This window comes from Chrysemys picta, chromosome 8 (assembly GCF_011386835.1).
Source record: "Chrysemys picta bellii isolate R12L10 chromosome 8, ASM1138683v2, whole genome shotgun sequence".
NCBI lineage: Eukaryota > Metazoa > Chordata > Testudines > Emydidae > Chrysemys > Chrysemys picta.
Genome location: NC_088798.1, coordinates 102,835,221 through 102,862,986, shown reverse-complemented (window position 1 = coordinate 102,862,986; position 27,766 = coordinate 102,835,221). Strand labels below are relative to the sequence as shown.

The 27,766-nt window shown below is 40.5% G+C and overlaps 1 protein-coding gene across 6 annotated transcripts in view; it reads left to right on the top strand.

Annotated features, from left to right (window-relative positions):
* Nucleotides 1-20,084, top strand: part of ADAMTS2 (ADAM metallopeptidase with thrombospondin type 1 motif 2) — a 411,161-nt gene extending 391,077 nt beyond the window's left edge. For all 6 annotated transcript variants that reach the window (XM_065555948.1, XM_042850938.2, XM_065555947.1 and 3 more), the window contains 7 exons: nt 1,545-1,708; nt 2,914-3,073; nt 4,615-4,747; nt 11,306-11,513; nt 12,829-12,958; nt 14,054-14,143; nt 18,569-20,084. In XM_065555948.1, the coding sequence (XP_065412020.1) occupies nt 1,545-1,708; nt 2,914-3,073; nt 4,615-4,747; nt 11,306-11,513; nt 12,829-12,958; nt 14,054-14,143; nt 18,569-19,029 (1,346 nt within the window). In that variant the 3' untranslated portion in view covers nt 19,030-20,084. The remainder of the gene's footprint in view (nt 1-1,544; nt 1,709-2,913; nt 3,074-4,614; nt 4,748-11,305; nt 11,514-12,828; nt 12,959-14,053; nt 14,144-18,568) is intronic.
* Nucleotides 20,085-27,766: the final 7,682 nt, after the last annotated feature.

Genomic DNA, 27,766 nt, shown 5'->3' with positions numbered 1-27,766 from the left:
CTGCTACTGAAGGCAGGGGGCTGGGCTTGATGACCTTTCAAGGTCCCTTCCAGTTCTAGGAGATAAGATATCTCCATTAATTTTTTTTTTAATAATTTTTTTAAAATGCCATTCGTTGCCCCCTGGCAGATCAGAATGGTGACCAATTCAGGAATCGCACTAGACTCATTCTTCATTTGGGGTAAACCACTTGCATTAATATGACCACCCGTTCCCCTCAATCTGCTGCTTCTTCACAAGCCTATACGTACTGCTACTATAATTATAGTTCAGGACCCTGGACTGAGCGAGGCACTGAGAGAGTGAGCCGAGGAGAGTGTGGACATTGGGGAAAAGGGTCATTCCTGAGAGGAACAGGCTGCTCAATCTGCTGTTAGTGAATGGAGTGGATTAAAACGTATATAGTGAATAAAGAAACACTTTATCTTCTAACTTCAACACAAAACTTAGGGCAACCAAGTACCATGGCACAAGATAAGCCACTTCCTTCATCCCCAGTATAAAGGGGGGCGGGGTGTAGAAGACCAGCAACAGAGAAACCGATGTGCGGTGTTACCTATTTTACTGCCCAGGCTGAAGAACATATGACCACTTTCCTTGTGCCCAGATGTTCCCTACCTGTACCCAGCACAAACAGCTCATGACTCTGAATCCAAGTGCAGCAGCTTCAGGCTGTGTTTGCTGGACTTGAGGGGAAAAAGAGACCGAATGGTTGATAGAAGCAGGATATAGGGATATTGTAGAGCAGGCCCAACTCGGAACTGGCTCCTCCACTTGGGGAAGCTGGTTTCATCAAGGGGGGAACAATGTGGAATGGAGGAAAGACTCCCTTAGATAGGACCCACGTTCTAACAGATGGAACATTTTGGGAAGGGAAGGTCTATATAGGGAACCAGACTGCTGGTGCATAAATTGACAGAGGCCTAAATTTTCCAAAGTGCCTGGTGCCTGGGATGCTTCAGTTTTTGAAGCACAACTAGTTACAACTTAAAGAGGCCTGATTTTCAGAGGATGAGTACACAGTGCTTTCTGAAGATCAAGCCCTATTAAGATGTCTCAAAATGAGCCCCTGAAATGGAATCACCCAAAATCACTAGCCACTTCTGAAAATCTTGGCCAGTGGTTGTTGGTTTATTTAAATAATGAGGTGGGGGAAAGCCTGAAGGTGCTGAGGAGCACTTGAGTCAGATGTACACAGGGATATCAGTAAAACAAAGACCACTCCAGTCTCTGATAGTAGAAGATAGGACAGAAATTAACTGGAGAAGGGATGGGTTCAGATCACAGAGGTGTATCCTGGAAAAGTAACTGGAGCAAAATACAAAGAGATACAGGGCCAAAAAAAAAAAAAAATCCACAGAAGACTGTGTGTCAGAGTGAGAAAACAAAATGAGGTAAAGCAGAATGCCTAAAAAATTCTCTCTCAAACCAGTGAGAGAACAGACATTGGTATTCTTGGAGCTCTTTCAGCTAGCCTTCTACTGAAAAAATATTAGAAATGAGATGAAAACCCCAAGTATTCATGTTTGTTATGTTACTTCTAGCCATTAAGAATCGAGAAACAGGGAAATTCATTTTAAATGAAGACAACTACGTACCGGATTCTAAAGTATTTGTTGACATGGGTGTAGAATGGGAATACCGGAATGATGACGATAGAGAAACAGTGCAGACCATGGGGCCTTTGCGCAGTGGTATAGTCATTCTGGTAAGTGGCTTGAAAACCATCTTCTGTGGAAGTTAGTGTCTGGGTTACACTGAGTCATAATGTTTTATAGTATATTATAGGTTCCTTTTTGTGAAACACATTAAGTCATCTGCTTTAAGAATAAAAGTGATGTATTTTAATCCCTTTCCAACTCGCTCATTACCACTTACCGGAAATGTGTTTAACAGAGACTCCAGGGTTGTGTGTCAAGCATCTGACCTCCCTAATTATTTCCTGTGGATGGCCTAGAAATCATCACTCACTAATGGATATCCAACTTACTAATCACAGCTGAGATGTGAACATTAAGAAAAAAATCAGTGTAGCACATCATAGTCAGATGCACATTACCCTTTAACAACATCTGCACCCATTTTTGAAAATGTCTGACACAGGATCCTTTTACATAGAGGATCATGTAATGGGGTCTCAGGTGGTTTAGTCCATATCAGAATTTTAATTCACAAATCTTTCAAACTCTGCTCATTATACTGTACATCGTAAAATAGTAAATGCAGTGTAAATACTGTGGGCCAGACCCTCCACTGGTGTAAATTGACCGTTTCTCACTGAAGCCAGTGGAGTGGAGCTGTGCTGATCTACACCAGTTGAAAATCTAGCCCGCTGGAAGAATAAAAATTACATTCTCTAAGGGCCAGATTTCAATACCTTTACTCGTGTGGAATAGCGGTCCCATTGGCTTCAATACTATAGCGGAAGCTGGCTCTGTCATTTTTTATGTGGAAGCTCCATTCCTTGGTTAGGTAATGAGTTTATTATTCATAGAACTTGCAAGACCATCGTAAGAAAGGTTGTGTTTATTGCAGAGGTTATTACAATTCTTTCTACCTGTTTTTTTAGTTAATCTTCGTATTTTTATTAAGCTTTGTTTTTAGCGGAGTCACCATTATCATTGTATCCTAATGTTTCTCTCCTTTAGAATAGGAAATGGAAAAATTTAGCGCTTTAAAGTCAATGCAACACTGGCAAGAAAAATCAATCCAAAGCAGTGACGACCTATTTAAATGTGCAGTATAAGAATCCCTGTGTTCCAAGGATACAGAGATACTTAAAGCAAGAACAGCTCTAATGGGGTTAAAACGTTTAAATTTCTTGGGGGATGTTTTTATATCTGTGTCATGATTGTCATTGTAAAATTGATATAAGCTTTTTAAAGGTTTTATTTTGTCTGGTTTGCTGACTAGGTGATTCCTCATGGTGGTGCCAAGGTTTCTTTGACTTACAAGTACATGATCCATGAAGACTCCTTAAATGTAGATAACAACAATGTTTTGGAAGATGATTCAGTAACATATGAATGGGCTCTGAAAAAATGGTCGCAGTGTTCAAAGCCCTGTGGAGGAGGTAAAAAAGTGAACACATTTAAAACTGATGAAAGGAAATGCCTTTTATTTTTTACACAACACAATTAATCTGTGGAATTCATTGCCACAAGATAGTAATAAGGCCAAGAGCTTAGCAGGATTTTATTTAAAAAAAGGACTAGACAAATAAAGAATAAGAAAATCCATATTTGCATTAGACTGGAAAAAATGTGTAAGGAATATTAACCACCATGCTTCTGGATACAAGCTGAACACAAGCACAGTGTTAGGAACAAGCTTCCTCTTTGAGCAGCTTATCCCATAACTGTCGGGAGCATTCCTTACTGCTCCTAGAAACAGGATATCTGGCTGAAATGGACCTTTGGGCACATCTGGTATGACAGTTTCTTTGTCCCTGTCTCTTACTGAGATATTGTACCAATTATATAGGAGTTGGCTGTGTGCTGATGAAAACTAGCATGTCAAAACTTCAAGCACGTAACAGAAATCACACCCATTGGCAGATGAATTCTGAATCCTTTGTGTCCAGTGATCTTAGCCTCCAGTTTAGGGATCAGTGAGTACTAGACCCTGATCCTGATTAATGCTGGTGACCAGCGCTGCCTGGGGATAGGTGGTTTCAGCTGCTGAGCTGTTTGGCTGCACTTTTAGGTGTGCAAATTTAGAGGACACTGATGAAACTTTTACCCTTGTAATGCCAAGAGGTGCCCCTTTAAGAACATAAAAACGGTCATACTGGGTCAGACAAAAGGTCCATCTAGCCCAATATCTTGTCTCTGACAGTCGCCAGTGCCCGATGCTTCAGAGGGAATTAACAGAACAGGGCAATTTAGCAAGTGATCCATTCCCTGTCATCCAGTCCCAGATTCTGGCAGTTGGGGTTTTTGGGACACCCAGAGCATGGGATTGAGTCCGTGACCATCTTGGCTAATAGATAATTATAGACCTATCCTCCATGAGCTTATCTAATTCTAATTGAACCTGGTTATACTTCTGGCCTTCACAATATCTCTTGGCAGTAAGTTCCACAGGTTGACTGTGTGTTGTGTGAAGAAATACTTCTTTATGTTGGTTTTAAACCTTCTACCTATTCATTTCATTGGAAGATGCCTAGTTCTTGTGTTATGTGAAGGGATAAATAACACTTCCCTTTCGCTTTCTCCACACCATTCATGGTTTTATAGACCTCTATCTATATCCTCCCTTAGTTGTCTCTTTTCTAAACTGAACAGTCCGTGTCTTTTTAATCTCTTCTCATATAGAACCTGTTCCATACCTATAATTATTTTTATTGCTCTTCTCTGCACGGTTCCGGAAGAGTCAGTTATTTATTGTGATTATAGCTTCGTTGTGAGAAGACAAAGAGGACTGGTAGTTCTGGGTGCTAAATAGGTAGCTGCTTGTAATGAGTAGAGTAAATGCTAACCAGGTACAATCTACAATCCTGTAGAATGGTCACCTACCTTCAAAATACACCATTAGCCACTTTATGGACAAATACAATCTGAGTTGTGTGTAAGTATTGTAAATGCTGAAGATAAAAGAAGTATCTTTCTTAAGGTTATCAGTTTACGAAATATGGCTGCCGGAGGAAGACAGACCACAAGATGGTTCATCGGAGATTCTGCGAGACGATCCAAAAGCCAAAGCCTATTCGCAGAGTGTGCAATCTGCAGGAATGTTCCCAACCAATGTAAGCTTTGCTGTCCCTTAGAATTGGTCATAGCCCATGTCCAGTTAATACTAATGGTCAACTGGAACGAAGTGCTTTCAGCTATCCCCAGATACCTTCCTGCTCTGACACATGGCTATTTTAGATTAGGAGCCCTTCACCATTATTTTACATCATTGCCTAGATAGTGTTATGCAATGACACAATGTCATTGCTAAAGTGTTGCTTGCAGAAACGCTATTTCTGGGAATGACAGTTCCTGCTGATTCCGAGTTAGGTTGGGTCAGAAAAATACCCCCGTCTTGATCCAGACACTTATATTCAATGGACCAGAAGTGAAGTCATATAAATTGATTTGACAGAGTGTGAATTTAACTATATAAAAGCAAGCATATAGAGTGTTATTTAAGAGAACAAATGTCACACATTTCTAATACAAACACCAATAAAACTCGCAACATATTTTTAAAGCTGCAAAGGTCAGGGACGGGAATGGTTTGGCTCATGCAAGTTTTTGCTGAAACATTTATGTTGATTTCCATGGATATGCCAGGACAGCATTTTAAGAGGTTATTATTTGTGCTTCCTTGTTGTTGTATATAGTCAATTATTACGGATGTATTTATTCACATTTTACAGGTGCTTTTTTGACTGGCAGCAAGTTAACCCTGTCACATGTAGGACTCACATATTTCCCCTGTTGCTACCGCAACAAGTAAGGAGTAAGTTGATCTACAGCTTTTATCTCTGGCAACCAAGTCTAGATTCCAATGCGTGTGATGAATAACTAGACAATACCAGTCAATATTTTGAAACTCCCTTCCAAAGACAAACACCAGAGAACGAGAAGTCAAATAACTCTGCCCCATCAGCACAACAAAGATCATGGTTTTACAAGTTTATTTACCAGCAATGACTTAATGACCACAATTAGAACTTTCTGTGTAAAGCTACAGTCTTCTATTACTCAGTTATAAGCTCCTTTCTGGGTAGTAAAGCTATAAATGAAAGTAAAATTAAATTACACATGCACATGCACCACAAAATTCAGATACGGATTTCAAAGACCCCAAATTTAAGAGTGCTTGGATCTGGATTTTTAGCTCAGCCCGTTATAGAGTTATTAGCCAGCTACAAAATTAATATCAGGATCTTGGTTCTAAAGGCCCAATGTTTGCGTAATCTCTGATCCAGGGTTTTGGTTGGGCCCCTCTCTAATTAAACTGGTAACTTCATTCTCACCTAGAAGGTGGCTTTAATTAAATGGGGCCTGGATTCAACCAACATTTTAGGCCTTTCCCCACAGAATATTTTTCTCTCAACCTTCCCCACTTTCAGATGGTCTTTTCCAGCCTGACCTCCTTCTCGTTCATAGGCGAGGCAGATTTTGATTGGACTCCTTAGCACTGAAGCCAACAGAATAAAACTGTAAGCTGCTGCTCCCTCATAATTAATGGAGGATCATTGCAACTCAATTATCCCCGAGATCCTCTTCCTGTATATGATCTTGTGCTCCAAGGATTGTTGCCTTACTCCTCTTCTGTGTAATTTCATAAAATCAGAGGTTAAAAACAGAAGAGACGTATGAGGTCACCAGTTCATCTCCTGGTCAATGCAGGACTATTCCCTACACCACCTTTTCTAGTGCTTTGTACAAACTTTAAATGTCCCAAGTAATGATATTTCCATCAGCTCCCTTGTGGAACTCTTCTACTGCCTAGCACATCTCAAACTCAGGGCATTTTTCAGTCTATATTTATATTTCGTTTATGCCAATTGTACCTGCATGTACCACACTAAATAATATCCCCTCTTCTTGGTTTTTGCATCCCTTAAATATTTGTGATCATGTGCACCCACTTTGTCATCACTTAGCCCACCTTTCAGTATTCCTTGTAAATATCCTCCAGTTCCTCACGCCTTACACTTTGTCACTATAGTTCTTGCAAAATTGTGCCCAGAATGTAAATCAGTGTTCTAGGGGCAGTCATGGAGGAGTTTTCAGCCATACCACATTGCAAAACATGGGTTAAAATTTTCAAATGTGCCTAAGTGTATGTCTACACAGCAAAGGAAAACCTGTGGCTGGCCATGCCAGCTGTTTCATTGCTGGGGAGACTTCTGGGCTAGGGCTAGAGACTAGGCTGTCAGACCCTGCAAGGTGACTCAAGCTCCTCAGTCATTTTGGGGGGGAAATGGGACTTCGGCTCCTAAGTCACATTGACTTTCAATTACATTTACACTTCTAAGTACCTTCGCTACTCTTCAAAATGGGACATAGGTGCCCGAGGTACTTTTGAAAATTTTATCTGCTGTCTAATTTGCTTTTCTGTTTCATCTGTAGATAGATCAGTGCTGTTACTCTCCAGTCCCCGTCCCCCCCCACTGGGTATTTGTGTTTGGGGTTATTTTCTCCAGTTGTATTTGCTTGTGTTTTTCCAAGATGAATTTCACTTTACTTTCTTCGCATGTTTCTAATCTCTCTTGGTCCCTGTGTATTATTTCTCTGTCCTCCCTGGGCCTCACAGCTCTTCTCATTTTAGCATCAGTCAGTTAACTGAAGTCAGCCACTCTGACCATCACCAAGGAAATTGTTATTTCTGTGCATCTATAGCTAAATGTCCCCAGATCAGCTAGGCTGTAATTGGAATTTTTAAAGGACTATTTATTGATTTATTTCAAGAGACCCTTATCAGATCTTCACAGAACATTATGGTACTCAGTGGTATGGTGGCAATATTGTCTTCTGCCATTGTGAAAGAAGGTGAAACCTCACTACTGGGAAGAATGAGCTCAGAGTTCTGTGAAAACTGTATTAGAAATATTACATCATTAGCAAATATCCTGGGACCAACATGGCTACAACAACACTGCACATCATCAGCAAAACTAAATTTCATCTGCTCTGTGGCTAAGCATCAAATATACCACAACAGCTTCCACTGTAGAGAGAAAGCACTTCCCTTTTGCAATATTCTTGGTGTCTAATGCTGTGGGGAGATGGTATTTAAAAATGGATTAAGCTCTGGATCCAACAGAGATGGATCAAAGAAGTCCCCAAAATGATGTTGAGCTTTTTGATGCTCCCTCCTTCCCTCTTCTTTTCTGCCTCGATCTAATAGTTTCCCCAGATATTCCTCTGCCTCCTTTGTGGCCTTCAGTAGCTTACTGCTTCACCCTGCCTCCCCACACAATCCCCACGGGAGGAGAAAAGGGACCTGAGGCGTTCTGACCACAACGCCTCTAATTTAGATTCTACTAGAGACAGTTTTCTAAAGAGAAACAGCTTTTGTAACAAGGACCACATATTTTTCTTTTCTAAGTGACATGTTATTCTCCTCTTGGTTATGCGTGCAACTTCTGTTAGCACTAATGGGATGTGTGCATCTGCATCAAAAAGGGAATGTATACCTACAAGAGTCTCAGTATGAACGTCCCAGTGTAATCAAGCTATCTACATGTTCTGTACAATACTGAATGCAGAACAATACAAGACGCTTAGTGGTTAATATTCTGTTCTTTAAAATATTACTGCGGGGATTTAGGAGCCCTTAATGTTGCTCCTAAGAGCGACTGGATATATTGCTTTGAAGTCTTCAAAATTACTTGACAAACAGCTCAGTTCTGGCTTTCAGTCTTCTGGCAAATAAGTCCATATTTTTCATGGTTCTTCTAGGGGGTTGGTTGAACTGTCACCCTCTCTAAGTAAACTCATCTGTAAGAATTACAGCTATGACCCCATCCTCTGCCATCGACAGTTGTTTTAGTGGTTTATCTCCCTGTTGGTTTCAGCATGTATTATTTAGGCTATGTCTACACTACTGCTGTAAGTCGACCTACACTACGCAACTCCAGCTACATGAATAACATAGCTGGAGTCAATGTACCTTAGGTCGAGTTACCGCGGGGTCTATATCGCGGAGGGTCGACAGGAGAAACTCTCCTGTTGACTTACCTTACTCTTCTCATCTGGGGGTCGAGTACAGGGGTCGACTGGAGAGCGATCTGCTGTCAATTGGCGGGTCTTCACTAGACCTGCTAAATCGGCCACTGGTGGATCGATCTGAGAGCGTCAATCGCGGCTGTAGTGTAGATGTAGTCTTATTAGAGGTTTACGCATAGCTACTGTTAGGGAAGCTGCAGAGAAATTGTTCTTTTCAGTTCAGAGTATCTGCAAAAGACAGGTCTGCTAAGATTGGTATCCAGGGATCTAACATGGAATTATTATGTTATACATGTAGATGGGATTGCTTATATTTGGAAACATTCGCATACCAATAATTAAGTCTTTATGACTTCTGATTCACATAACTAATTGCACTAAACTTGAGAAATTTGTTGTAGATTTTGAGTGAAATTTTCAAAAGAATCTGACTGACTTAGGATCCTAAAGGCCAGATTTTACAAAGCTGCTTAGGAGATGCCAAAAGATGCAGAATGGTGCCTAGTGAAATTTGAAAGGCACCTAATTCCCTTTGGCTTTCATTGGGAGTTAGGCCCCTAACCTGCTTATGCAGTTTTGTAAATCCCATTGGGTACTTGTCTGTATCTTTAGGCTCCTAAACAGCTTTGTAAATCCAGTACGAAGTCCGACTGAACGTCAATATAACAGTGAATGAAAGTCAATGGGACTTAGCTTCCTAAGTTGCTTAAGCCATTTTAGGCTTTATAGGCGCTTTTGAAAATGTTACCCTTTAATACTGGAGAGAAAAGGTGGATGAGGTAATATCTTTTAGTGGACCAACTTCTGTTGGTGAGGGAGAGAAACTTTTGAACCACACAGAGCTCTCTCTCACCAACAGAAGCTGGTCCACTAAAAGATATTACCTCACCCACCCTGTCTTTCTAATAGCCTGGTACTGACAAGGCTACAACACTGCATACGACCACTTAATACTACTTTATCTTAGGGATGGTTGGTTTTGTTTGTTTTTTAACTTTTGAAATAGTAAATCCGTAATCAGTATCTGGACAATGCACCAAACGTGGGCCTGTAACGAGTAGGAGTCTCATTAAAGAATTCCGAAGAAAGAGAAGTTAAGTGGAAATATTCACGTTGAGATAATACTATGGGAGAAAAAAATAACATTTTCCTTTTTCTTTTCCTAGCCCTATCCTATTTGGTCTATTCTTTCTGAAGGTAAACAGAATTTATTGTAAGGGTTTCAAAAGGAGCCTAAAAGTGTTAGGTGCCCACATGCCATTGGAAATCAATGTAAATTGGGTATCTAACTCCTTTAGTCTCCTTTGCAGATCTCAGTCCTTTTACATGCAGTCCTTAAAGGACCAGCTTATAAGCAAAATAAATGAAATGAAGTAATATTGACGCCTTCATCTCAGCAATAAAGAATCTCTAATTGTGCCACAGTTAGAAAGCATTACTAAACTGCCCCAGGTGAACTCACGTGATACAATACTGAAGTATGGTAGGAAGAGATGTGACCTTCATTATAATGGGTTTCATGCCTCTGGCTCTTATGCTTTGAACTCAATATACAGCTGAGCTGCCATCTACTTACAAGAATTTAATAATCCTGTGCACAGTAAAAAGTTGAGAAGAAAGGGAGTTATTGTGAGATGAGAGTAGGGAGGGCCTCAATAGGAGTAGAAAGGTGCAAGCTTTGAAATGGGTATGCAAATATTTCTCCCCAACCTGCTTACATCTTTAATATTAAAGATAAAACACCTCTTTTGCCAGTTGCACATATGGTGATAAAAAACACAAATCGGATACAGTTTTGTAATGATAGAGAGCACTGAATTCAAAATGATGGTACTGAACCTCTAGACACCAAAAATAACCCTACAACGGATGAAATTTCACATTGTGCAAGTCCAGAGCATTAGTCTTTCAATGCTATTTTTCAGAATAGACAGTGATTTCTCCTTATTAAAGAATTAATCATGTAACAAATTTGGTTCTGGAACACCTCATTTTGTATTATGCCAGTGCAAAAAATTCTGAAATTCTCAAAAATGTGTGTGTGTGTGTGTGCGTGTGTGTGCGCGTGTGTGTTCCCTTTTCTTTTTATAACCTATCTGAGACGTGTATGGCAAGATTTAGCCAAGAGATTTAGAATTCTTCTAGCTTCCCCTATATGCAAAGTTCAGTTTTATCTGATATTTCTTCAAGATCCTTTACAACACAAACCTATCACAGTATTAACTGCTGCAGGGCCGGATCTAAAAATATTAAGTTGATCGGCTAAATTCCTTCTTGCCGGTAGCTTGCTGGGAATGGTAAGACACACTAAATCAATCCTAATGACAACAGCCATAAGTGCTACCACAAACAGACTGACCGAAGGACCCCTATTGCACTCTTTTTCCAGTGCAGAAGACTCTGCTTGGATGCATTTAGCCCACTTACTGTCAGCTTCAGTGCTGTGGCTAATTCAGGCCTCCCAGAACATTTAGTAATTTTTACTTATCCTCTTTCATTTACTAGATTGGGATCAAGATCAACATACTGCTAATCCTGAAATTTAAGAATTATAGTTCAATAAATATTTTTGACATGACTAATGTATGAGAGAGAGAGAGAGTTTTACCTCACATGTCCTGTTTTTCATTAACCAGATGGGTTACAGGAGATTGGGAGCCCTGCAGCAAAAGCTGTGGAAAAACAGGATATCAAGTACGTTCTGTACGGTGTATCCAACCCCTGCATGACAACACAAATCGTTCTGTTCATACCAAATATTGCAACAATGATCGTCCAGAAGGCAAAAGGTCTTGCAATCGAGCACTTTGCCCTGCACAGTGGAGGATAGGACCCTGGTCACAGGTAGATAATGATCATAAATAATTATAAAATATTATGAAAAATATGATTGACAAAGCAGGGAAGGGGGAGTCTGCAGCGAGTTGACCTGTCCTGCGACTGCACTGACTGGAAAATTTCTGCTTACCGGTGTAGAGCACAATATATCCACCAGGGCTAATTCAGCCTAGAAGGTGGGGTAATGGCAGTATGGACAGCAGTAAAACACCTAGCAATTAGGTCAGAAGTAATGCTGTTTGCTTTGGCTCCCATGAGCCAGATCTTTCTGGTCTTGGTTGCAGTTTCAGAAAGAAAGGAATTGGCCCCTTCAGCATTTCTCTTCTGTTTGTCACTTCAATTATTTCACCAAATGACACTGCTCAGAGAAAAATAATACAATAGATTTGTGTCATGCCTTTTTCTTTTTTCCTTAAAGTCCTTTAGGGGCATGGCTGGGTTTTTTAGAAGTGTCTAAGGGAGTTAGGCACCCAGCCGCATTGCAATTAAATGGGCATTGGACATCTTTGACAAAGAAAAGCCATTCTGAGGGAAGGATACAAGTATTGAGTGAAAGGGATTGCAGGCTAGTTCTTCCAGTGCTACTTTTTCCATACAGAGGTGTGAGGTACAAAGCAGATCCAATGGTTCTAGCAAAGAACCAGGAGTCGGGAGTTCTAAGCTTCCTAGTCCTGGGTCTTCCACTAACATAGTGTGCAACTTTGTAAGTGTGCACTTACCCTCATTGTACTCAGTTTCCCCATGTGTCAAGGATTTACCAACTTCCCCAGGAGCGTTGCGAGGCTTGATCTATTCGTGTTTGTAAAGGTGCTCTGAGCTCATCAGCTGGAAGGAGAGATGCAAGTGTAATGTAGTGGCATTACATGTCAAAGTACTCAAATTGAAAAGATACCATACATCAAAATTATCTGTCATGATGGTTCTCCATGAAGCAATTTACAAAGTGTAGCTGTATCTGTAGGAACAACATTTGATTTTAGACCAACAGGGGCCGTAGGATTGTGGTTTTTTTCTTCGTGGCTTTCATAAGAATTGTAAGCAATACAGTTCAGGATAGATGCAGTGACTAGATGACTCTCATGTAGTCTTATTCATATACTGCTTGGACTTTGAGCTCTTCTAGGGAGGGATCGTGTTTTCACAGTGGGCTCTCACCAGGGTTGCAGGGGTCTGTGAATGCTCTTGTAGTATGAATGTGATAACGTCATTAGGTCAAATTATGTACCATACGTAGCTGGACTGTGGTCCAAGACAAAAAGAATTCCTAATAAATCATGTGCAAAAGATGAATCAAGGCCTAATTTGTGCATTTTCTCCCCAGTGCTCTGTAACTTGTGGAAATGGCACCCAGGAACGGCAGGCTTTGTGCAGGACGAGAGAGAATGCTAGTGGCTATTGTAAAGATGACAAACCGGAAACAATGAGGATCTGCAGACTCTCTCTATGCCCCAGTAAGCACTCTGCTCTTTGTTCTTGTGACTGGCATGCTTTGCTAATTTTGAAAACATTATTGCAATTAAATGTGGTTAAACAGTGAAGCCCTCCTTAACTGAATTCACATGCATGCAAGAGGTTAACTTGTATTCATCAATATGTGCCAGCGGTTTCGAGTGTCAATGAGATTGTGGACCTGTAAGTGGTCTGTGTGGCTAGCATACTTTCTATGCCTCATTATTTCACAGTGATATGGGACGCTAGCCAACCCAGCTGCTATGATATTGCAGGCCAGAAGCCCAGAGAACCCTGAGGTGGAATTATGGGAACTGCTGCTGCGCAGTGCCAATGATTCTGAGAAGTGTTGGGATTGGCCAGAGAGTGGTGGGGCGGTACCCATTAAAAGCAGTACTGTGCACAAGTGGGCCTCTTCCTGCTCCATCTCTCCAGCAATGACATCTCAGGGCTGTTGCTGTCTTCCTGTCACTTCTATCAAGACAGGTCATCTTTAGGAGTTACCTTGTTTGATGTTTCAAGGCTACAATATATTTGTGTCCACTGAGCCTGTTCCTGTCCTCACTGGGTTTTTTGCCATTTGCAAATGTTGCCCGTGAGATCATTTAAAAATGATAAATTGTATCATTTTGCAGTTTATTAGCAAAACATCAGTACAACTGTTGAGAACAGTTACTGAAGTATACTGAAGTTACTAAGTATAAATACGGCCTTGGAGTTAGCCTGTTGACTCATTAAGAAGAGGATCACTTACATGTACCCTGCCAAAGATCCTAAAGAGTGCAGCTGTTAAACACAAATCTGATGATCCTTAGACTGCAGTACATGGTTAATACTGCTACTGGAAGCTGGTACTTTTCAGTCTTCCTTCCAAGTTTGCTATTACGCTCCAAACCCAGGGAGCAAAATTATTAAATAGCAAATTGAAAAAAAGACCTCGACTATTCAGTTATTCTAAAAGATACCAAACTAGCAACATTCTAGTCTCTCTCACTGCTACCTTTTCCACTCAAGCCAGCTCAATCTGATGCAGGTATGACATAGTAAAGCTACTGATGTTAATACATTTTGTGCTTACATTTTTTCCTCTATTCCAGGAAATGTTTCTGATCCATCAAAGAAAACCTATATGATACAATGGCTGTCGAGACCAGATGGAGATTATCCCATCCAGAAAATATCTTCAAGTAAAAGACCCATTTATAACTCTGCCTTTGCCCTTACATGCATGCCACATCAAATGTGGACTTTGCCTTTTGCTCTTTTCTTCTCTATCTATGGAAAATTCCCTTGACTTTACCAAGTTAAATCTTGGGCTGAATCTTTTTTTCGCACTGGGCCCTTGGTGCGCAGTGTCTTTCTTCTCTGGAGCTCGTGCACCAATGATGGCGGAGGTCTTGGAGTTGTTGGATGTGTGAAGTAGGATCTCTGCAGTATGTTGTATGTTGCACTCCTCTGAAAGGGAGCTGGGGTCAGTTTGCTTGTTGGTTGGTGATGGTGAAAAAAGGCTTACTGGTTCATGATGTTCAGTTTGATAGCAAAACTGAGAACTTATTGTGAATGTGATCACATCACAATGATGACACCGTGTAGTGCTAAAGTTCTCCTTTATCTAAAGGCTCTGAATCTCATAACATGCTAGTTTTCCTTTCAGGGGTAGTTTGTTGGATGAAAGAATTCATTCCAGTTTCTGTTGCAGTGTCATTGCTTACTTATCCATGCTGCTCAACTTTATTCCTAACTTACTAACTGTGTTTGTTTTTGTGAAGAGCTTATTATTACAAGTAGCTCAGTTTCTGTTGATATTTTAAATGCTGCTATTGTGCTGTACGCTTTCTTCAAACTCCTACCTGTTTTGAATATTTTCTTTTCAAAAGCTGCAAGGTTCTTTTTTTCTGCATAGAGTTTTGCATATTTTTCCTATGTTTTGTTAAATGTAAGTGGTCCAAGCTATAAAGGTTTGTTGTTGGTGGTGTTTTTTAAACATAGTTGAGCAATATGACATTTTCATTGACTATGATGTCTCAAGTTGCTCAACATTGAACTACTTATGATCATTACATCCATTGGTCTTTTTTCACCATATGCATGTTTGACTTGATGGGTATGATTGTGTGTGTGTATGTTCTATCTATGTGTCAACTGGCAAACATAACAGTGTGAACAACTACAGAATTACCTCAATTTTTATTGCTTTTTTTTTTTTTTGCATAGAAAAAAATAAATAAATTTTAGAAAAATGCCTTAATGTTTAAATGTAATGGCATTAAGTACCAGATCCAGCTTTAAATACAAACAGTACACTGGAACATGAGTTAATCTTCATAAATAGCATTTTTACTTGAACGATAAAATATTGGCAGGAAGTAAATTTAATCAAAGGTTAATTTGCACAGTCCATGTACATTTCATAAAGAAAAGGTCATTATTTAATGTCTCAAAATTTAATTGCCATTGTTGCTTCACCTTATGTGTTTGTGTTGAAGATTTGGAATTCACTATGCATTAAACCAATTGTGACATCAAGTAATAGTAGAAACATATCAATTTTTAAACAGCAGTCTTTGAGTTACATAGTAAATTGCTACCTTATTCCACTGATCCTATCCTTTAGAAAGGTGGCACTTTCAAATCTTTGGCTCTTCAGCAATGTAGCACTTCAAACTTGTCATTATCATGTGATCACATATTTAAATTTTGCTGTTAATATAATAATTTCCTGAAACATGTTAATGATTTACATGACAAGGTGAAAAAGCAAAGAGACATCCCTGGCACTGAATACTGTTATGTAAAATAATTGGTGTTTAACTGTATAAATATATTCATGACTGTTACCTTTAAATAGACAAATGTTTAGTGATGTTTCAAGATATGGATGGCTATAGAGAATGGTGCAATAAAGGTATCTGGGCATTGTGCACTATGTCTATATGCACTTTGGTTTATCAGGGATATTTTATTAGTGTTTTGTATGTATTGAACGTTAATATTAAAGATGTGCCAATTCATCTTGCTTTCCAATATTTTTATTAGACCAATTTAATGTGTACCAAAGTGACTTTGAAACTGACTTATTTTTTTCTTAGTGATGATTTGAAGGCATACTGCCAGTCTGTCATGCATATTGCAAATAAAACAAAAGTTCAGCACATCTGACTATTTTGGTTTGGAAAGACAATATACATTTCATTTTGATCTTCATGAGTTGCAAGGTTTTGGAAATTTATTCATGTAAAATATATGAAACTAAACTTTTATTAGATACTGGAATTTGATTCTCGTGTAATTTTTATGCTTGATTACTGCATGTTTTTGCTTTAAAAAAGGCATTTTTCTAAAGAGGCGTCTATTGACTCTTATAATATATAGACGAGAATGGCTGTGTCTTTTGAACCTAAATTTAAATGTTAGCTTGCAGAAAATTCAACAGGTACTGTAAATTTGGAAAAGCTTGTACTAAAGCCACATAGGGAAATCTGTTCAAGGGAGCCTCAACATGATCTATCAAACTTTCTTCATGCAGAAGTTTTGCATGCAAAAACTTGCACACACTAAATTGTATCTGCAGGCTTGAAGCCGCTTTGAAAATTTGTCCAAAACTCAATTACTGTTCTCAGATTTCCAGGAAGGAGTTCCTTCTGATTGTTGTCTGAGTTTATCATCCGAAAATAAATTGAGAAATTAAAATAAGAACCATATTTTTGTTTTTCTACAGAAAATGCAATAATCAATGGATAAATGGGTTCATTTAAAGACAAGTAGTTTCAGTCTTGTCAATCAACCCTAGCTTTTCAAAACAAGAGCAATAGTTATTAGCATATGTTAGACTGATATGTTTGCCAATTAAACACTATAACTCCCTATATTTTTAACTGAGCATGAATGAAGAGCTGACACCTATGCTTTCTAAATTCACATATTTCTGAATCTGCTGTGGTGCTGTAATTTGCTGCAATGTTGCTGAGAGCTTAAATAAAAGGGTGGCAAAGTATGGTATCAGTAATGCTAAACATATGTGGCTTTATGTATATTCTGCAATCAGGTATACTGTGAATTAAGAAAAATATTTGAAATTATATATCTTGTCCTATAAGAGTTCACAACAACTTCTGTTATCATTACTAGTCAATAGGTATGATTGTGTTCCCATGATAATGCAGGAACTCTCACCTACAGCTGGCTCCTGGGTTACTGCAGACGACGGCCCCGGGACTTATAAAGTGACAGTCAGTAGCTACAATGCTGAGAAAATAACTTGTCACTAATGATTCAAAGTGTCGTTCTAACCTACCCTCTTCCTCAGCACTTTCCCCCAGTCTGGGTTTATTTGGGTGGCAGGAATTAATGTCACTCTGTTAGCTGCAGTACCTCCTGGTTCTAGGCAAGGCAACAGTCACACTGTCCATGCAGGGGGACAGACAGCGTGCAGTGACTCCTCTGTGGGTAAAAGAGAGACAGGTGGAAAGCCCTAGCCTTCCCCTGGCCAAGAATTACTGGTTAAAGATTGCACCCCAGCCAGTCTGCCTAGGGGTGGGGAGACAAGGATTTTAGTAGTTTCTGACTAGACTTGGATAAATGCTCTAAAATAAGAATATGGCTAACCCCCCTAATCCTAAACTTTGCCACATGCAATTCACTGACCCCAGGATCTGGCCCAGTGCATTCATTGACTCATTCAGACTAGATGATCTAAATAATCCCTTCAGGCCTTAACATCGGTTAATGATCCTGGTTTAATCTTTATTAGGTGTCTTCATTCCCTGATTTACAGAAGTCAGGGGTTTGCAGTGAGTCTCCCAGTCACTAATGTCAATTAGCACAGTTCTACCTCGCTTGTGTAAAAAGCTCACCAGATTCCAAGTTCCTCCTTAAAGGCAGAAAAGGTTTGCTCTAAAGTTTTCACAGTTCTCGCAGGCAAGATAACCATTTAGGAGATGCCACCACTTTCAGACTGAAAGCTAGACAGCTGAGCAAGAAATGACTTCCATATCAATTATTTTAAATTAGAAGCTATACACAGCCTCAGAAAAGACTACGGCTTTTTGAAGCTCAGATATATGCACATATAAGTAAGCCCAGGGCTGAGATTAGTGGCCTTTTACACTTCAATTCCTCCTTGTTTTTAGTTAAGTCACTGTTACTCTGCATAACAGCATATAAAAGGAGTGAAGGAATAAAGAGCTCCTGAGTATAATTTGTGACAGGCTGAAGGTGGAATTCTGGAGTAACAACATAGCATTAGTACGGCTGTTGAGTTCACTGCATTGTCGTGAAGTATATGTTCCACCACAGCTTAGTGTTAGCATAAGGGAAAGACGTGAGGTGCTTGGATTTATTATAGAGATGGGGCCAACATGCAAAATTCAGATCTGGCTTTGAGCACCCTAGAGTTTGATGGTGTCAGGATTTAGGGTCTCGGTTAGACCTGCTATAATTAAAAGGGTCCATTTGTCAAATTCCCAGCGCAGTTTGTATTTCAAACCCTGCCTCCATTGCCAAAGCCGGAGCGTGTCTGTTGCTGATTTTATAGGATACGACTTTAAATGCTCTTCTAGGATAAGACTTCCCCCACATGCTGTTTATTTACCTTTCCTCTTTTTTTCTTTCAGGGGAACGTTGCCAAGGAGACAAGTCCATGTTTTGTCGCATGGAAGTTCTCTCTCGTTACTGTTCAATGCCTGGTTACAATAAGCTGTGTTGCAAGTCCTGTAACATGTATAACAACATAACAGAGGATGATAATGTAACTGATTCCAACCTAAATAAGAACGACATTGAGGAGCATCTCCTGTCTACCCTTACTCCTCCTACTGGGGTGGTTGTCATGCAGGCTACTGCTGGTCCTCCTCTTGTTTCCAAATCAAACGCCACCCATTCCAATGCAACTGAGGACCACCCAGAAATTAATGCGGTAGACGTGCCATATAAAATAGATGGGCTGGACAATGAAGTACCGCAGCACAACCTCATCCCACGGAGGAGGCTTATTTACGAAAGGACAAAGAACCAAAGAATTCAGGAGCTGATCGCTGAGAAAAGAAAGAGAGAGACTATTAGTAAGCGACATTAAAATGGAAATATGGCACAAACGACATTTTTTTCTCTTATAGAGATGTTACCACCACCATCGTAATGCCCATGTCATAAAAAGAAAAAAGCGGTGCTATGGCAGACATGCCAAATTCTAATGCCTAAAACGAACAGAAATGTCAGATTGTTTCATAATGTTAGTATAAACATTTCAATGGCTAGGGTTACAGGGTGCTAGAACGTACTAGTGCAATATCAGTACAGTATTTCACTGAAGCCAAACAAACCTATTACCTAGCCCAGATCAGCAGGTTTATTGATTATGGGCTCTTTTCACCCCTCAATGCATTGCATAACTCCTAGGGAATGTTAATGGGAGTTATATTGAACAGGGAGGAGAACAGATCCCATTACCTACAAATGCCTTTAATAGTGACAATCAGTTGATCAAGAGAAGCATTGCATCAAACAGTACATTAAATTACTCCCAGATTCAGGAAGGTATTTAAGAACATGCATGACTTTAAACATCCAAGTAGTCCCACTGCCTTAAATGGGACAATTCTCATGGCTACACTTACATACCTTTCTTAACTGGGACCTTACATGTGAGATTCTTTGTACAACCCTATATTTAATCTCAGTTCAGAACTGATAACCAGTAGTTTGCATGTTCCCATAAACAATTTAAAAGCATTTGAATCTATAAAAATTATTTACTATTTAACTGGACCTATACAATTTAGACTGACAATGTCCTAGTCTTTTGAACATCTTTATTTCATAGTCTCTAAACTCCTGTAATACAATATCCCCACTGGTTTGAGTTGACATTCTTTTCGGTCTACCTTTTATCCACACTCTGTTTAACTTAAAATGACTGGAGTCTTTTCCTTTCCTTTCCTTTCCTTTGGTGCTTCATGAAGAAAACGTAATTGTGTGTGTTAACGTTTTCCATGGTACAATGTTATGTCATTCTGAAGGAAAACAATGTGTATTATCAATCTTTCCTTAGGACAGCTCTGGTGCAGCAGAAGTGAACAATTGTTCATCATGCTTATATATAAACACAGTACCAAGTTTGCTTAAATCTTAGAGATGTGTAGCCTGACAGCTCTTTGAGTACTTCCTTTCTCTGCAATATCTTCTGGGAGCTGAAGGCCTATATAAGCAACCTCACCGTTTTCCATAGCTCATTTTGGACAGCTGGTAGGTAGAAGACACGTTCAACTTGGTGGTTTGTACCTTTTGGCGAGGCCATGCCTGCTTTCAAATGCCTCTATATAATGCAAGGATGTTACCAGCCGACTTACAGGATAACTAATGTGAATAGTAGGTATTGAGCCTTTGAGCCAAAGACCACTAAGCTCAGTGGAAAGGCTCCCATTGACTTCTGTGGGTTTTGCAAACCCTGGACTATTGTAGGAGTAGGAATTAAAACCTTTGTGGGTATGGGGTTTATTAATTTTGCTCTTGCCTACGGGTTGACTTTCCCTTGTCTGTTCAAGCTTGTTAATATTTTCCAGGGGATAAGGTCTCTTTGAAACTGCCAGTGCACATAGAAAAGGTAACGGAGAGGTGGCAAAATGCTCTCAATTCAAGTTTTTGATCTTGAAGTGAGACTACGATCTTGTATCTTCTCAGTTGCACAGCTAGCTTGGGCATATGCTAAATTCCCAATGCATGTAAGATGCTACATAGCTTCGTTGCTGCTGAAGCAATGTTGAACCTGGTAGCTAGGCCCTCACTGAAAAGCAAACCACAACTGGCTTTCTACTGTCCAGGCTGGGGCCCCCATTGCTGCTTTTAAATGTTGTGAGTGAATAGGTCACCTAGGTCCATTGCAAAGTATCCCAGTTTAGATTGGAAAGAGACAGCGCTAAAAGTAGCCCTGAGTGCACTGAATTATTGAAACTAGCAGCTGAATCTATGCCCAGCAACTCTTGAAAGGACAAGAGCCAAGAGTTAACAAAAATAATTTACAAAGAATATTAGACAAAGTAGGAGAGGAGGGGCCAATTTTATCCCTGTTGTAATGCCATCAGCTTCACTTCCTCACAGGATGGTGTGGAGGTCAATTCAAAGTAATGCTCCTATAACAACCTCACTTGACAGAAGTTACATCAGGGCTTGATATAGGTAAAGACTCTTGTAACATCCCTGTGCTTTCAGGGTTCAAAGTATTAGCTCAAGCCACAGCGGCTCAAGATGCTACACTGAAACCTCTTTAAAGGGGCTAACTGCTAAAGGGGGACAAAGATCCACACTCTCCCCCTATACACTATACTTACACAGCCTCTTCCATTCTTTTCCTACAATGGCCTCTTCTCTTGTGGCTGGTGGGAGAACATTCTACGAAAGCATGGGTTTCTTTTTGGTTTTAAAAAATAAAATTAAAGGTCCATATTGTAAAAACACTAATGAAGGCCAGGTTGGTGTATGTGTTAGGTCAGTTGGTTGAATTAATGGCCCAGATGAAGACAAGAACTCAGGTATATTTCCAAGACAGCTCTTCCCTTCTCTATCTCATAGAACTGGAAGGGACCCTGGAAGGTCATTGAATCCAGGCCCCTGCCTTCACTAGCAGGACCAAGTACTGATTTTGCCCCAGATCCCTAAATGGCCCCCTTAAGGATTGAACTCTCAACCCTGGGTTTAGCAGGCCAATGCTCAAACCACTGAGCTATCCCTCCTCCCCTATCTTAGTATCAAACAGTTCTACATTTGATGCACAACAGCATCTTCTACAATCCCCAACTGCATACAGTCTGCCAAAAGCTTAGGCAGAAATGGGACAACTACCAGTTTTGGCAAGGAGGAGAAACGGCAGAAGAGAGAGTAGGAAAATATTGTTTGTGGGTAGGGGGCGTGTACACACCCACTCTTTTTGTGATGGAGGAGAGATGTATGAAAGAAGATAGGCAGTGCAGAGAAGAGGAAAGGGGAAGAAGCTGTGGGTGCAGCTGCTGGCTGAAGACAGTAGGGTAAGTTTCCATGATTCTAGAGCTACTTTAGCTTAGCTTGTGATTTTATGCTACATGCTCAGAAAGTGGTGAGGTTGCTAGCAGTGGTCCTGGCTCATACAGAGGGTGAGTTTGGAGCACCTCCGATGCAGCCCCAATAGATATATTAATATTTGGCTCAGCACCTGCAAGCTTAGCCCCTTGTGCTATCAAAGGAGGAGATACTAGCACCTGTAACAGAGGCACAAAGTTATTATTAATCATGTTTATTACATTGTTGCCTAAGGATCAACCAAGAATCCCTCCCACACGCTTGTGCTAGGCACTGCACAGAGCAGTAGAAAGGCCCTGCCATGAGACGCTGACAGATAAATAGATGAGACAGACATCCTCGCTCTTTGTTTTTCCTGTGTGCTCCCAAGCATTGCTGAGTGTGACCTGTGCTGTCTGTTAGGTGCCCACAGGTCTGAGCATGTGGGAGTTTAACATTATGCACCAGCAGCCTTTCCTGGGGGTTTCACTGCAGATAACAAGTTTATCTGACAGACCCTCACAGTCTGGTTCAGAGGCTGCCATGTGATTTGCATAAAATATAAAAGTGAAGTCATGGGCTCCAAAAAGGAAAAATTGGGCAACTTTTATCTCAGAAAGTCTTAGCTAAAACAGCCCCAGTTCAGCTGCTCTGCATAAAATCTAGATTCAGGACAAAGCAGGCTAGGTTTGAATTCACAGCTTGTAGAAATATGAGCTATTTTATGCTTTCCCCTGCTCTATTGTGACACTTCAACTTAAAGAATACTCTCCTCTTTCCCTTTACCACCCTAACATTAGGTCGATGAGGGCAATACACTAAACAGGGAGGCGTTGATGAATGCTTGCAAAATTCATTTGGTCGCTTTGATGGATAACAACCCTGTACTGTCCTCTGGCACCTTCTGGGGTCATATTTCCTTCTTCATATACAGCCATGATAGAACATATTTAAATGGCTTCTGCTGCTCTTGAGTGCATGGAATAGGTTTAGCGAGCCAGGGTATCCAGGAAGAAATACATGACTAAACCCCCCACAACTCAAATTTACCCATTACCGCCATAGAGAGGGTGGAATGTTGTGTGTCAGAATCTAACAGAAAAGCCACATTTTCACTGAAACATCCCACTCTAGGAAAGAGCAAATTCGGGGGGTGGGAGGGTGTCTGCTTTTCTGTATCATTTCACACAGCTCTATACTGCACCCATGGTTTGCATAGTAGCAAATGACTAGATGCATTCTGGCTCATATTAGAACTATAGGAGAGCCAGGGCTGAACCTTCTGGGGATGAAACTTTTGTCAACCTCACGAGCTGCATTTTGAGTTTCAAAGCTACTTCAAAGTTCAGAAACAGTTTGGCACTTCAACACTTTCCCCCAGCCCAAGGACGAATCAGTTCTTAAAATCAAACAAACAAAAAAAACCCATTTACCAAGCTCAAGGCAAGCCCACGCTGTATAGTAGAAACAGAACACACCACAGAAAACAAGGCTGGTACCAGTATACATATGGTATTCATTAGGGGCCTGACTGAACCAATGCCCACAAAAGCTAACGTGTGTCTTTCCATTGCGAGTATTGGACCAGACCTTAGAGTTTCTCTATTTCTGACCTAGAACTCTTTCCTTTTTCAGGCTCTCTGGACTGAGCTTTCACTCTGCCTTCTCCTTGCTTTATTTTTGACTATTTTTAATTCCCGTGGATTGCTTTTCCAACTTAGGCTATTGTTTTGTTTGTTTGTTTTGCATGAAGTCAGTGACATTTGAACACAAGTCAAACTCTTCAGTCCATGTTGTTCAGCAGGGTAAGATACTGGCCAATGAGGGTTTGCCCAGCCCTCTGTGAAACCGAGCTGGCTGCCACCTTCTCTTTACAATATTTCCATATGAGAAAGAATCTTACCCTAACTGATAAGAACTGCATTCCTTTAAGCTGACCATAGTATTTCCAGTTCACAGAGACGTGAAAAGCCTAAAAACCTTTCAGGATTTGGGCCACTCAGGTTAAGAGTGGAAGCAATAGTTGGGGTCTGGCCCACAGCTGCTTTTGTTCCTTTTCATGTGGTGGAATAGATGGATTGTTTACAGGCCTGGTAAACTTTGGACAGCGGCTTCCTCTTGCACTGCTACTTTTATTAGCATAGTTATAAATTGGGCAAAAAACAGAATTTTATTACATGTTTTTTAATGTTTAACCATCGCATAGGCAGTACCTTTTGATGCCTCACAACCCCAGGGCACCAATTTAACACAATACCCAGGAATAAAAGAAAGGAATCTACGTCGTTGTAGATCGGCTATTTCTGTAGTTGCCACTGGCTGGCTGATCTGAAAGCTGAAACAGCGTTCTCCCTTCAGAGAGAGGATTTCCTGGTAGATATTCATACAGTCATGGAGATTAAGGGCTTAGGGGCCCAGCACCATGCACATTAAATCCAGCCACCAAATTAATGCATCCAGATTTTGAACGCAAGCCCATCAACTTTCTAAATTAATCTTTCTCAGCTCAGTATCTTAAAGAGACTCTAAAAATTAACCATATTTCCTTTGGCTCCAATCAACTCCCATTTTTAACTCCCCTAATATTCCCTTTAGAATTCCTGTAATCCATGGTATTCATTCACCAGTCCTGATTTTAATACCTTCCATTCAATATTTAGATTCTCTCAGTACTCACTTAAAATTATTTAAGATATTTGAACAGTCTATAAATGGTGCTTTACTAGTACTCAAAGGGTCTGTATGATTTACTTTATTATATAATGCATTTAATACTTTATATATTCACCTACAATGCACAGTATTAGCTATGTTCGTCTGAATAACTGTATGGCACTGCCATTCAATTACAATACATACATCTTCACAGCAATTGCAATGAATAGCCATTTCTTGTATATTAAAATGTATATACAAATTAGAACTTTTAATTTTATAATTTATTAAAGTTCAAAGATCTGTGTTCTTTTGCAAAAGTGTTGGACCTTTCCCTTTGCTGACTCATTTTGTCCAAAGAAACATTGGATGTGGGTGTACTGAGGAAAGCAGGTGGTTTCACACTCCAGTGAGGGTCTGTTTTCCTTCCTAGATGCTAGGTTTACTTCACTCTGATCAGGACAGGGTTGCTGCAGAAGTCCTGAGCACAAACACATTGTTAGTGTTTGGTCCCGGCTAGCAGAACCTCAGCTAGTATAAATAGGCGTAGCTTCATTGAAGTCAATCAAACTAATTTACAGCAGCTCGGGATCTGGTGCCACGTGTTCTGCTGAAGCCTGTGAATGTCTATCTTACTAGTTCACATGTTGTCGACTTCATTGATTTACTTATTTGGGCTTCAATTTATGAATGTATGTTATTTTTGCTTTGGAAGAGAGATTTATACTCTAATTGGACCTTTCATAAAATACTCCCCCCAGACATCTTCTCCTACAATATCCTGCATGTTTATAAACAGATTCAGTGTGAAACCTCTCCCCGCTAATTGAACTTTGTTTCTTGAGGATCTGGAAGAGTATTGCTCTCCTTTTCTACTCAAAACTAGCACACAGCAGCATCCACTGTGGTGCAACATGTTCTTTAATCAAAGTAACGTACCATTTTCTTGTTTTTAGTTGAGAGGTGGATACATTTGTCTAGATGCTCTGGCAAGATACTGGATTAGGTGCACCACTGGTTTGATCCCATATGGCAATTCCTATGTTCTCTGAGGCCTTGGCTACACTTGCGAGTTACAGTGCTGTAACTCACTCCCCGTCCACACTGGCAGGGCACTTACAGCGCTGTATCTCCCTGGGTACACCGCTGCAGGTACTCCACCTCCCTGAGAAGCATAAGAGATACAGCGGAGTGGCTACGACTCACGGGTGTGAGCGTAAACGCTTGCAGCGCTGTACTAATCACCTTGTCAAGTGGCCAATCCTCTCCATTGTTGTGACCGGCTGCAAGAATGCAGAAGTGCTAGTACCACAGAGAAAAAGCAAACAGTTTGCTGTTTGCTTTGAGTGAGTAAATGAATGAACAGGGGGCCGGGAGTTCGGAACTTGCAACATAGAGTGCTGACACGCTCCAAAAAGCACTCTCTCTCCCCCCACACTCCCTGTCACACTCCACCCCACCACCCGTTTTGAAAAGCACGTTGCAGCCACATGAATGCTGGGATAGCTGCCCATAATGCACTGCTCCCGACACAGCTGCAAATGTTGCAAGTGTGGCCACGCCACTGCGCTGGCAGCTGTCAGTGTGGACAGACTGCAGCGCTTTTCCCTACTCAGCTGTACGAAGACAGGTTTACCTCACAGCACTGTACAGCTGCAAGTGTAGCCAAGGCCTATATTCATACTGTGTTGGTTCCCCCCTTCCCCAAAATTTATGCATCTGATATAGTTTAGGCACTGACCCAAAGGCCACCCAAATCAGAAGAAAGACTTCCATTGGCTCTAGTGCGCTTTGGATCAGGACTTCATAGCACTTATCTTCAGGATGTTTTTAACGGTAGATCAAAGAGGTAGTTAATATTTTATTCTGAATCAGACTGTTTTACCTTTAAACATTAAACAGGGTCTGAGACAGATCCTCCTTGAAACTGAAATCCTAGTTACAGTTTTTATAATTTCTCTCTTAATTGCAGATTTCCTCCCCATTAATGCAACTGAAATTCAGTTTGTTTGGCACTGAAGGTATGTTTACACTGCAATAAAACACCCTCAGCTGGCCCGTGTCAGCTGACTTGGGCTCGCAGGACTCAGACTGCGGGGCTATACCATGCAGTGTAGACATTCAGGCTTGGGTGGAGCCCCAGCACTAGGACACTGCAAGAGGGGGAAGGTCCCAGAACCCAGGCTCCAGCCTGGGCCCGGATGTCTACACTGCAATTTCATGGCCCTGCACCCAGAGTCAGCTGACAAAGGCCACCTGCAGGTATTTTATTGCAGTGTAGACACCTGAGGAAAGAGGGGAGTGTGGCTATTAGTTCGAAACTCTTGTAAGTTTCACTTTCACTTAATATCCTCAGAGCTTTTCTTTGAGGGGCGGGCAGGTATAGGTTTAAAATTTGATTCTAGCTTTCAGAATACAGTAAACATGGGCGGCATCAGCAAAGCGTTTAACTTGACATGGAACAGACACACTAAAGAAAAAGCTGGCAAAACTTACCCCCGGAGCTCTTCTCCGCAATAGAGGCTTCTGCAGATGTTAGAGCAAGAGGCAAAGAGATAATGAATGGTTTCCTTTACGATCATCCTTAACCTATTATCTTCATGGCCTATTTGTGTCTTATTTTCCAGACTCTGACAGTATCTTGTCAAAAAGCTCTGAACCAAAATGCAACCATTGGTTACCAGCATCTGAGCTTCTCAGTGCAATTATTTGCAAGGAACAACTTACGCCATTTAGACATTGTAGCTGATTGCACAGAATGTGCAGATCTAAAACTGGAGGCCACATTTTAAAAACAGTATCAAGACCTCTGAAGCTCACAGGAGCGGACTGGTAAGATCTCTGATGGAAAGCCTTTACAGTGTAAATGACTTGAGGATTTTACCTATTATTTTAGGGCGCAATCCTGATCCTACTGAGGTCAATAGGAGTTTTAGCATTAATTTCACTGGGACCAAATCCGACCAGTATATTGTAAATTTACAGGCCTGAATAAAGAAACTCATACAGTTTTAGATCACAGAAGAAGTGTCTTGTGGAGATGGATTATATGTTGCTATATCAATTTTTTTGTTTTTATTTTCTTTCCAATGTGAAAACAAACAGATCTGATGGCTCAAAATGATGGG